At 40.6% G+C, this 12,961-nt stretch overlaps 2 protein-coding genes across 2 annotated transcripts in view; one reads left to right on the top strand and one right to left on the bottom strand.

The window, feature by feature from the left end:
* The window catches only part of LOC147710516 (ectonucleoside triphosphate diphosphohydrolase 8-like), a 615,095-nt gene that overhangs the window by 122,703 nt on the left and 479,431 nt on the right, over positions 1-12,961 (bottom strand). The gene's annotated exons all lie outside the window — the stretch shown is intronic.
* Positions 1-12,961, top strand: part of LOC147710518 (ectonucleoside triphosphate diphosphohydrolase 8-like) — a 409,769-nt gene that overhangs the window by 283,397 nt on the left and 113,411 nt on the right. Inside the window, exon 5 of the mRNA XM_086921188.1 lies at positions 1,083-1,242. Within this exon, the coding sequence (XP_086777314.1) occupies positions 1,083-1,242 (160 nt within the window). The remainder of the gene's footprint in view (positions 1-1,082; positions 1,243-12,961) is intronic.

Genomic DNA, 12,961 nt, shown 5'->3' with positions numbered 1-12,961 from the left:
GACGACCCCCAGTATCATGCTACATCATGCTTGGCTACCACCAGCCCCAAGTTGCAAAACAAAGGTTGGGCCTTAGGAATATCTACATCCTCCGATATTCCCAACAAGCATTGGCATAGCCTTTGGGACCTTATAAGTGTTTAGTTATCCAGCACAATATCTTTGGTGCAACAACATCAAGTGTTGCAAGGCTAAACACTTATAAGGTACCAAAGGCGAGACCAGTTGGCCATGCCAATGCTTGTTTATTTAGGTGTAATTACGTTTCATTTTCCTGTTACTCTCTTGGGTGGGGGGATAGTTATATGAAAACATTGACGGGAATGCAACATGTTATGACGAAACGATGATATATATTATAGTTAATTCGCCCGGACCTGGTGGGAAAACTGTATCTTTCACGAGCGAACTGTATATCTCATCAGATGATATTTTGATTAATCTTGCATATGTAATGCTTTTGTCGCACTCTTTGAGAGCATTTCAATAAAACTCATTTTGAAATAAATACAGCCCTGTTACTATTAAACAGAAGATCAGCAATTAAAAAATAAGTATATATTTTAATGTGATCACAGGCATGGTGGTCTGCTGATCCAGCATACCAGGCCACCATACCTGTGATGGCATCCATTCATAGAGGGAGCAATATCCCATGACTATTGATGAGGTTGTTCAGATTGCGACTCACTACGATTTGGAATTTTGTAAACTGACCTATTAGTACATAGGTCGATTCGCAAAATTCCTTTCCATTTGAAAAAAGTCAGTGCACAATTTGCGACCACTTTTTGAAAATGGAGATTTCATACACCCTTGTCCATGTTGTACATCAGAATATGAAGTTATAAAATAAGTAAACAAGACATACAACAGCAGACAATATGTAGATGCTATAAAGCCATAAAATATGTTTAAAAGGTAGCTAGACTATCCTGGACTTTCTTGTGGACTTCTACAAAGACAGTGGTGGGCAGTAATCAACTAACCCTAAACCAATTTTCTAATCTAGTGCCATCAGTCAACTTTCCTGCCATTGCCATGTTGCTAGGCTGATGATGTCTTTTAATTGCCTTCTGTAGGCTTTACAGCCCTGATGCTGCTCAAAAGATCCTAAAAGAAGTCTCAAGAACAATAGAGCGTTATCCCGTGAACTTCATGGGTGCCCGTATCCTCACTGGATTAGATGAGGGAGCCTACAACTGGATAACTGTCAACTACTTGCTGCATTCCTTCATGTCGGTAAGTCTTGGCTGATAGTAGGTGAGCACCTACGCAATAGGTATAAACCAAAGAATTGGTTACTGTGTCTCATGGGTAGTTGCTGGGCTTCGGGATCTGATTCCATAGGTTCTAGAGCTAAAACAGAAGTCAGTTTACATGCAGAGGAGTAGGGATGTTAAGCAGATACAGGGATGAATGTGTTGAAGCACAAAAGGAAAGAGTGCTTTATTTTTAGTTATTTTTGTATAGCACTTCTAGCTGTGTGCAATGCCATAATAATGCACACAAGATAATCCCCATTCTTTTATTTTATTTAAAATATTTGTAAAGCCCACTGTCACGAAAATTGTATTCTGATGCTATCAGCTTCAACCTAGATGAGAAATAACTGCCCAGAAAATGAAGAAGAATACCGAAATTTAATGAGGGACGAGCCAAGTTTTTAGAGTTTTCAGAGCTTTTCTCCTATAGCTCTTTCACCACCCATAATGTCATAGGGCCTGATTCACAAAACTAACTTAAGACAAAATCCTAAACTTACTACCATTTTAGTATTCACAGAAGGCACTTACTCATTTCGGTATTCACAGAAGTTAGGAGTCCTAACTTTAGGACTCCTAAATGCCTTCTGTGAATACCGAAAGTCTTAATATTAGGAATTTTCTCAATTTAGTAGTAGTAAATTTAGGAGTCCTAACTTTAGGACTTCTAAATGCCTTCTGTGAATACCGAAAGTCTTAAAATTAGGATTTTTCTCAGTTTAGCAGTAGTAAAGTTAGGACTCCTAACTTCAGGACTCCTAAATGCCTTCTGTGAATACTGAAAGTCTTAAAATTAGGATTTTTCTCAGTTTAGTAGTAGTAAAGTTAGGACTCCTAAATGCATTCTGTGAATACCGAAAGTCTTAAAATTAGGATTTTCCTCAAATTAGGAGTAGTAAAGTTAGAAATCCTAACATTTTTTAACCCTTTCGATGCTGATGACGAGCTCAGCTCGTCATGATGCACAGTTGAGCTGTGCTGATGACGAGCTGAGCTCGTCATGAATACATACTAGGAGCAATTTCCAGCACAGGGGGGGAAAACACCTAGCAGCCAAGGTGTTAAGACTTTCGGTATTCACAGAAGGCATTTAGGAGTCCTAAAGTTAAGACTCCTAACTTTACTACTCCTAAATTGAGAAAAATTCTAACATTAAGACTTTCGGCATTCACAGAAGGCATTTAGGAGTCCTAAAGTTAGGACTCCTAACTTCTGAGAATGCCGAAATGAGTAAGTGCCTTCTGTGAATACCAAAATGAGTAAGTGCCTTCTGTGAATACCAAAATGGTAGTAAGTTTAGGATTTTGTCTTAAGTTAGTTCTGTGAATCGGGCCCATAGTACTGAGCTAAAGACAATCCCCAAAATTGTAATGCTGCTGTTTTCTTTATTTCCTGAACTTGCATTGCTGGTGCCCTGCTGTACCACAGAGATTTAAAATAAGGTACAAGGATGAATGTGCATTCTGCAGCACACGTAGAAAGAGGAAAACGCCTAAGAGTATTGTTTTTGTGCAGGAAGGTGTCATTTCCTGCACAAAAATCAATCCTGGCTGTAATGCAGGCACCCTTGCACGATGATGCACGGATGCCTGCATTGGCACTTGACAGCCACAAGTGCTCTAGTGCAGAGAGAGAGCAGGAATGTGCCATACCTTAGTAGATATGATGCATTTTCGTCTTTTCCATTTGACGCAGCACAGCAAGTAGTCTTGTTGAGTTGCACCAAATATTAGTAAATCTGCCCAAAAGTATGTAAAGTTGATATTTGGATCCTCAATTCTTTTGCCAATTTTGTTTTAGCTGATATACTGTTTTACAACCATCATTGTTGGATGGCACATTATGACTATTATGTATGCCCTTCAGATCCTGCTGAAAAGGTTTAGTCTTTGAGAGTAGAACAGGATCTGAATTTTTCTATGAATCAACAAATAAACACAATTACTGCGACCTGCTGCCATCAGTGTAGACTCCTCAAGAAATGTCTCTCTTTTTGCCCAGGACTCATTTCACCACCGTTGTAGTGTTTTGCGTTCTCTCTTCAATAGGTAATAGATGAAAGTAACAGCCTTCTTCTTGGTCACATTGCATATGCCCTCTCCAATCATCAACGCATTGAATAGGTAAAAGGGGCCAGAGAACTGAGGTCAAAGTATCATCCTACAAAAATATAATGACCTAAACATCAACTACCAAAATGTTGTGAAGGTAAGTACATACAAATAAATATACGTTTATTAATCTTATTTCCACATATATGTACCTTGATGATATACAAAAAACAAAAAACAGAAGGTGCACACAATTAGAGTCAGTGGAAATAGTGCATTAAGGTATCTTCTTCTTTATTCAACAATATTCATGAGACATAGGCACAGCCAACGCGTTTCGTTCCTTTTGCCTTTTAGGAACTTCGTCAGGGCTGTAAAAGTTACAAACATATATATACATAAATATACATTTAAAATAACACATGCAGACAAAATAATCACAATGGACTAAATACGACTGGCCCAAACACACACAGACTAACAGGACTTACTATCTACAAAAGACTAGTGACAAAATTTAAAATACAGCAGCTACACTAACTGCATAGGATTGTTAAAAAGTGTTGTGGCACATTTGTGAAAAACTTTACACAAATTTATTTACAAAGATTTACAACTAGAGAGGACTAAAGTGGGTTGTTCTAATAACAATAAAGTGCACATTCATGAATGGAAAATTGTTAAACAATTTAAGGAAAGGGGATGAGTTTTTGGGGAGAAGAGCAGACTTCATTACCAGGATTATTTGTTCTGAGATTAATTTAAACGTGTAAGTGCAATTTACAAAGTGCAAATCCACAATATAGTGGCTTTGAGCACAGAAACCCTAGAAATGGATGGCATAGTTGGGGCATAAGTACCTCAGCAAGTCACATATTTAGTAAGTAATATAAGCTTACCGAGTTAGTATAATTGGAGCTGGCATCAAAGTGGTCAAATAAGTAAGAATCAGTGGCGGCGACAAATTAGTGGATCAGAATAGCATAACCTAAAGTAGAACACAAACGTGATTCAAATTTTTGAAGTAAAAGAAAATATATAACAAGAGGATCACCTCACACAATAAGGAGAGATGTGCCGGCACCGATAATAATCAATGTATAGTTGGGTAAGTGTTGAAGGGTTTGTTACACACAACAGTGACTAGGGGGGTTATAAATGCATGCACCAGCATAATACAGTATAATGAAGAAATGAAAAAGATATTACATGGATCCCATTTTCCATCCTAGTTTATATAACATACTGCATATATAGTTGTACCTTAAGACTTGTGGAGATGAGGCCCACAGGGGGTGACCTTAAGTTATTCCAATCGGTATTTTATAGTCGTATTCAAAGTTTGTAAAACTGTTAGAGAAGTGAAAAAATAAAGATCCACAATGAGTGGAGAAGACGGCCATGATGTCTAAGATTAGAAGCACAGCCAAGCTGGTGAGAAGCTGAGTTTTTTACAGATTCAGGTAGCACCCCATATATTGTAATTTAACTTTGACACTAGAAATCCCCACATAGGGCAAACTTTCCACTTTATTTATTTGTTTTGTAGGTTTCCTCGAAATATGCTAGTGATGCAGATCATAGGACATACTTGTGACTCCCACGTATATGTGGCATGATCCCGATGTCCCATCCTTACCTAGAGTCAAGCTCACGATCAAGTAGTGTTAAAGATGTTAGGGTTGAATCCTTCTTCAACAACGCTTGTGGTTTGTTACACACGGTCTACCCCTTGCTTTACAAATAATAACTGGCCTCTTCCACAAAGTAGGTATATGTTGGATCTAAGAAAAAGTTCAGTTTCTTCAGGCTGCCTTATCAACAATTGAAAAATTTATATATGGTTTACTTTAGGCCGTTTTAAATGCAAACATGTCTGGCCATTTATTCATTTAAAACCCGTCAGTCGGACTTAAAATGGTCCTGCTTTATTTCTCGTTTTTATATTATTCTCTTTAATATTATAGAAATTCTGGGGATTTCTAGTGTCAAAGTTAAATTACAATAATTGGGGTGCTACCTGAATCTGTAAAAAACTCAGCTTCTCACCAGCTTGGCTGTGCTTCTAATCTTAGACATCATGGCCGTCTTCTCCACTCATTGTGGATCTTTATTTTTTCACTTCTCTAACAGTTTTACAAACTTTGAATACGACTATAAAATACCAATTGGAATAACTTAAGGTCACCCCCTGTGGGCCTCATCTCCACACGTCTTAAGGTACAATTATATATGCAGTATGTTATATAAACTAGGATGGAAAATGGGATCCATGTAATATCTTTTTCATTTCTTCATTATACTGTATTATGCTGGTGCATGCATTTATAAACCCCCTAGTCACTTTTGTGTGTAACAAACCCTTCAACACTTACCCAACTATACATTGATTATTATCGGTGCCGGCACATCTCTCCTTATTGTGTGAGGTGATCCTCTTGTTATATATTTTCTTTTACTTCAAAAATTTGAATCACGTTTGTGTTCAACTTTAGGTTATGCTATTCTGATCCACTAATTTGTCGCCGCCACTGATTCTTACTTATTTGACCACTTTGATGCCAGCTCCAATTATACTAACTCGGTAAGCTTATATTACTTACTGAATATGTGACTTGCTGAGGTACTTATGCCCCAACTATGCCATCCATTCCTAGGGTTTCTGTGCTCAAAGCCACTATATTGTGGATTTGCAATTTGTAAGTTACACTTACACGTTTAGATTAATCTCAGAACAAATAATCCTGGTAATGAAGTCTGCTCTTCTCCCCAAAAACTCATCCCCTTTCCTTAAATTGTTTAACAATTTTCTCTTCATGAATGTGCACTTTATTGTTATTAGAACAACCCACTTTAGTCCTCTCTAGTTGTAAATCTTTGTAAATAAATTTTTGTAAAGTTTTTCACAAATGTGCCACAACACTTTTTAATAATCCTATGCAGTTAGTGTAGCTGCTGTATTTTACATTTTGTCACTAGTCTTTTGTAGATATTAAGTCCTGTTAGTCTGTGTGTGTTTGGGCCAGTCGTATGTAGTCCATTGTGATTATTTTGTCTGCATGTGTTATTTTAAATGTATATTTATGTATATATATGTTTGTAACTTTTACAGCCCTGACGAAGTTCCTAAAAGGCAACAGGAACGAAACGCGTTGGCTGTGCCTATGTCTCATGAATACTGTTGAATAAAGAAGAAGATACCTTAATGCACTATTTCCACTGACTCTAATTGTGTGCACCTTCCGTTTTTTGTTTTTTGTATCTCATTGATCCATACACCCAACGGTAGCGGGTGTAGGAAGAAGTTTGCACCATCCAAAATCAAGAACTAAATGATCCGTAGTGCTTGACCTGGTCTGCTGCCTTGGTCTTTTGAGTTTTGCTGTACCTTGATGATATGTACATCTCCAAGGTATGTGGACATGGAGCTAAGAATAACAAATGTGTTCATACATGTTAGACCTGTCATCCTTAGTGTGTTCTTACCCCAAACATTTTGCTTTCTTGTCTCCTCTTTTTGGTGTATCTTTTGGCCTTAGGACTCTGAGAACTTTACCACTGTTGACCAGAGTTAAAATGCATGTGCTTCTCCCCTAAACATTGTAACATTGGTGTATACCCAGCGGGTATATTTAGCTTACTAGTGGTATACCATATACCCGGGTCTGTAACCTAAATGCTGCTAGTGGGCCTGCAACAATAATTGTCTCACCCACACAAGTAGCCTTTCAAACCTGACTCAGGCCTGCCATTGCAAAGCCTCTATGAGCAGTTTATTGCCACTTCGACTTGGCATTTAAAACCACTTGCTAAGCCTTAACCTCCCCTTCTAATATACATAAGTTACCCCTAAGGTAGGCCCTAGGTAGCCCTAAGGGCAGAATGCTGTGTAAGTAAAGGGTAGGGCATGTACTTAGGATTCACATGTCCTGGTAGTGACAAACACCCACATTCATATTTCACTACTTTGAGGCCTACTCCTCTCATAGGATAGAATTGGAAATTCTTTGATAGACTTTTAAGCTGTACTTTTTATTAGAAAGGAACAGCTGCATCATTTTTCATATCTTTGAAATGGTAATGATAAAACATCTTTACTGGTAAAGTTGGGTTTAACATTACTATTTTAGAAATACCACTTTTAGAAAGTGGGCATTTCTCTGCTTTTACTGCTCTGTGTGCCTTGCAGCCTGTTTCCAATACACATCTGGGGTGGGTGACAACTTAACTTTGTGCATTCCCTCTAGACAGCCACAAACACAGAACGGGTGGGTGTGACAGAGAACTTATCTGAATTCTGATAGCTCTTTTCAGGCAGAAAGAGAGGGGGAGCTGACACTTGCACCTGAATACGCAGTGTCCTCTTTCCCACACAACTGACTGGTTACCCCCTACTGATAGCCTGGAGCTAGGGCTGTGAAGAAAGGGGGAACTGTGCACTACAAGGGCATGCTATGAAGTCACCTTCACTTCAAAGGCACAACTGGGTATAAGTATTGGGGCTCTGACCCTACCAAGACAGTACACTACTGGGTCTGTGAAGAACTTTACCTGGAGTAAAGACCGCTGTACTGCAAGGATTGCCACCTTGCTAGACTGCTGCTCTGGAAGAACTGCTTTTCTGCTTTGCTGAGTTGCCAGCTGGCTGCTTATCTCTGCTCTGCTGAGGACAAGGATTGGATCTATCTCACTTGAACCCAGAGTGACTCCAAAGGCTTGCTGGCTTGCTCCTTTTTCTGAAGTCTCAGAGCCATCAAAGACTTCTTTCAACCTTGCCATAGCACCTGGACTCTGCCACATGTGAGTCCTGCTCTGCCATGTGGTACCAATCCAGTCCTGGGCCCTTGAAAGGTGACTTCTGCTGTACACAACTATCAAAATTGATGCAGTGACAACTTTGCACCGATTGGAGTTGATGCATTGTCCCTCAGTGCCTACACAGGAGCAGAACGATGACATTGCTTCCACGGACTGTGCGGCTCGACAACGGCAGACAGCATGGCTCAACGACAATGCAGCGCCTGCATCATATGGGATCAGTGATGAAGCCTTCCTCAGCTGTGTGGATCAGAACCAATACATTGAGTCTTCGACGTCAATGCTTGCTCCATCCAAGGTACTTTTTCATCAGAACCTGCATGAGTCCTGTAGCCAGCTTACCCTCTATTGTGGTCAGGCTGAAATTTCAAATCACCCCAGTCCAGCGTGACATCAAGAAACTCAATTTCTAACAATGCCTATGCATACTTACCTTCACAATAATTTGCTTGTTGCTATTTTGTGCACAATATTTTGTAGAGCACTATTACAGACCCATTATTCTGACTTACAACTCATTCAAGTCTACTCAGTTTGACTGGTCTTTAGGCTAAAGACCTGTGGGCCAATTTAGGAGGGTCTTAGATTCTACACAAGCTATTTAATAGTATTCGGTGTTAAAGACCAGTGTTACTCAAGTTCTCTTTCATTGAAGCACCATAAGAAAAACTAAAGAAAACAATACTATTCCATTTACTGAATATTCTTTACATTTAATAAAACCCTCATTTTCAAATCAAAAGATTCCCAAAATTTAAAGCAAGGAAGAAATATTCCTTGTTCTTTAGCCAGCACGTCTTGCACGTCTTTTGTGTGTGTTCCACCTACTCAGAGATTTTAAAAGTGATTCTAAACCTATCAGATGTGATTGAATTCCAGAAAGCTTCAAGTAACTACCATAGCTTTCCAATCAAGTCTGCTCAATAGGCCCATGATATGGCCCAAGTTTCTGCAGTGTAACCAGGTTTTCATGTGTTAGCATATCAGAATAAAACGAAAGAATATACAATAATCAGAATAGTGATTTTTTTCCCTCAATTTTTCCAGTTTTTCCAATAAAATCGGACTTGATTTGTGGAAAAACAGTTTCCCAGCGCAAAAGGAGTCAAATTGTGAGTGCGCGCTCAATGGTCGGCTAAAGCCCACATTATTCTACTTTGTTCCCTTTTTTGGTGCTTTGTTCGAAAATTTGCATTCTATATACAGAGCCTTTTATGCATAGAAGTAGGAAAGTATTAACAATCGTTTTTATTTCAGTAGATTTTCTGAGTTGGTTTATGCTTAATGCATGCTAATTTGTCTTTTTTTGCTCACCTGTCTTCAATAGTCCTGGGGTAGTTGGTTGGCAATTTACAAATAACGTAACCCAAACCAATACAACCATGAACACTGTGCATCTACGTCACATCCCTCCCTCAGCTGCGATCAATAGAGGCTTGTTTGTGTATGTTTAGCATTTGCAGAGCATTTATTGGACTAGTCAGGGCACAAGCCCTAAATAAAGAAGTGAGGGGACTCTCCAAGTTAGGTGGTGTCACAGGAAGTGACATCACGGCAGGAAGTGACATCACAGCAGGAAGTGACACCACGGCAAGAAGTGACATCACGGCAAGAACTGACATTACATGTGCAGCAGATCTATCATTTGCACATATTGCAAGATTTAACAATTGAACCCGATCCGTACTTAAGCCTGTGACTTCAGGTCCCCCTATGGAGTAATTAGCAGCCCAACTGTGGATGAAGTTTGGCGTACAACTACATTAGTCAAGCCAGGAAGTGCTGTTAGCGAGGCATACTAAAACATGGCACCATGAAAAAAGCAGAGTTTGTGCGTTAAAAAAACCCAAAGAAAACTACATGCTAGAAACTAAAATAGTGATTATGAATGTACAGTTTGACAACCTCATTTATACGCAAAGCACAAAATAAATATGGATAAATACAGATAAAATGCCCAAAAGATAAATATGAGTAAATACAGATGGAAATGTTCAAAAAATATATACCATAAAAACGGGAGACCTACTTCAGGTTTCTGTGCATTATTCCTCGAGCCACTGGAATTAGGCCATTAATCCGATTCTGTGGCATAATTCTACACATTATTAAAGGCATTCTGTATTTGCCACATAATCCATAGAATACTGAATTTAACAACAATTATTTTTTTAAGCTCAAATTGACCAAAATAACTGAAATTGACCCGTGTTGCCGCTCAGTGGAGTGCCCTATGCAAAGGCTGATCGGTCGGCTTTCTGTTGCTTATGATTGTATTTGGATGAGGTAAAACCTTTGCCCTGACAGTGTCAACATGTAAAAAAGTTACAAAAGAATTAAGAAATAGTATCACAAAAAGTGCTGCACTAGGTCGAATAATTTGCCTTTTCTTGCCGCATAATTTGGTTCTCCTCTGCCAGTGGCCCTGGTAATTGCACATAATCGGATATCTCTTCAGGGGAAAGATGAGGGCATTAGGACGTGAATTGCACAGAAGGAAGGAGGACCAGTCCACTATATTATACCAATCACTTGTCTTTAACAACGACTGAATAACTCTGAAATGTGCCTGAGCTTCGTTCTGTTACTACAGTCATGTTTCTAAACTGACTTAGGAGTGTCACCATTAGTCTTTCTACTTAGTCTTGTGATTTCCATGTCTGAGCCTTTAAAAAAATATTTTAGTTGGTGACACGTGGAAATGTAAATAGGCAGAGATGTTTCATGATGCAAGGCCACACAGCTCACAGGTAGACTTGCATCTGAGAGGAGTGTATGGTCCCGAAGGTTAACAAACTATACATCTCTGTGCTCACTTCCAATATAAGGTATCACCGGCCTCAACATAACAAGGAGCCTGAACAACAAGACGGACACTCCTGAGAGCAAAGAAAGAGCGAAATGGAATCTAGGCTGGGTGAGCCCCAGGGCTGGACTCGTAAGTCCAGGCACCGGGCAATCCCCTGGTAGGCTGAATGGGGTGGGGGCCGGTTTTGGAAAAAGGGGCCGGTTCTGTTGTTGGGGCCGAATTGCCTGTGTCGGACCGACTTCGTGAGTCAGAGACAGTGAGAGTGACATTAAGAACAACCAGGCCTAGCCAGCTGGGCTGGCTGGGCCTGGTTGTGCTTAATTTCACTGTCTCTGACTCATGCAGTCGGTCTGACACAGCCAAATCGAGCCCAGGCCCGAGCACAACAATTCTCAATCTCTCCGCATAATGCTCCGACGCCCCGCTGACTGCTGCCTAAATGAAATTGAAATCGGCGGGTCAGCACTGCTCACGTCACGGACACGGACGGGCTCCATCCGTGTCTATGACGTCTGTGACTGTGACGTGAGCAGTGCTGATCCCCCGATTTCAATTTCATTTCGGCAGCAGGCAGAAGGGCCTGGATGACACACATTATAATGTATTAAAAACCAGTGGTCGAAGTGGGCGGGATCGGAAGGGCATGGCGTGCCCCTACTTCTTTTATTAAAAATATTCTGATTCCCCTACTTTTTCTTTTCAAAACTGTGTCCCAGGACGGCAAAAATAGAAAAGACATTCAGATAAGGCTCTGCTTGCTTTCATGAACATTCGGGGATGGGCAGAGAAGGAAAAGGACTCTGTCTCTTCCTTACTGCCCAGAGCAGACAGGGATAATGTCCTTCTCTTTTTTTCGGTGCTGGCAGCTGCCCCCACGCTTCCTATTATTCCCTTTCTTTCTGTCTTGCTCCTCAGTTACTGAAAACCGTGACTTGAAGAAACGATTCACAACCTCTCTTTCCTTCTCTCATTTAGTTGTTTCTCTGTGAAATGGGTCCAAAAAAGAAAAACACTTGAGGGAAATGCCCTTTTTCTGACACTTTTCTATTCCAAAGTGCAGCCTTGGATGGAGAGAAATAAAAGTTTTTAAATATGAAAAATAAATACATAACTAAATAAAGCAAGACAGAGTGATTGCAAAGTGGCCAAATTGGTTTTATTCACAACCAAACACGTTAGCCTCACTCAACACACTTTTCTAGGTGAAAACCACCTTACCAGGCCATGATGACATTCGCATAGTCGTAGACGCGCACAGTGAGCAGATGTCTCTGCCTCCGCTTCTGCACGCTGGGGTTATACAGTTAGTTTTACCTTAGGATGGGGGTCTCTGCTGCCTGATGACGCTCATCATGACATGCCCAATGGGGTTGGCGCATTAAAAAGTGCGCGTGACTCTGAGGCAGGCATCTCAGAGGCCAGAGACAGTACTGGGAAAGAGAGGCCCTCAGGTGAGTCTATTTAATTATGACTGGACACCAGCCATTTAAATTGCATGCAATGCAAATGCAATCCAGTACAGCGGTTATGCCGCCCCAAGCCATGCTGGAGGCGATGAGACCGGCACAGGGATCTGGTTAAGATAAACAGCGTCATTGTTGTGGCTTGCCGTGTTGTGTTATGCTGGCTTTGGAACAGGTCAGCATGGCCCTACCTTCATAGCATAATGAAAGGACTGCTTGGCAAAGAGGTGTTCAGTTATAAAGGGATGTGCGTCACATCAATATTAGGGTGGGTGGAAGTCGCAGAAGGGACTATCGCGGAGAGGCACGGAGATTGAACCAATCTCTGTGCCTCACCGCGATATTTCCGTTACGCGAGCCCTTCCGCCCGCCGCCGACCCACTTACCGCCTGCCTCCCGCCGGCCATATTAAATGATATTTAAAGGGTATAATACAACTTAAATAAAACTTACCTTATTGCGCCGCAAACTTTCCCATTGTGGCTTCATCTTGCAAACGGCGCCTGCGCGGGAGCCTGCGCATGCGCAATCCTCACACATGCGCAGGCTCCCGCG

Source organism: Lissotriton vulgaris, chromosome 5, assembly GCF_964263255.1.
Source record: "Lissotriton vulgaris chromosome 5, aLisVul1.2, whole genome shotgun sequence".
NCBI classification, from domain to species: domain Eukaryota; kingdom Metazoa; phylum Chordata; class Amphibia; order Caudata; family Salamandridae; genus Lissotriton; species Lissotriton vulgaris.
The sequence above is the reverse complement of the archived record's forward strand: the minus strand, read 5'-3'. Positions and strand labels throughout refer to the sequence as shown.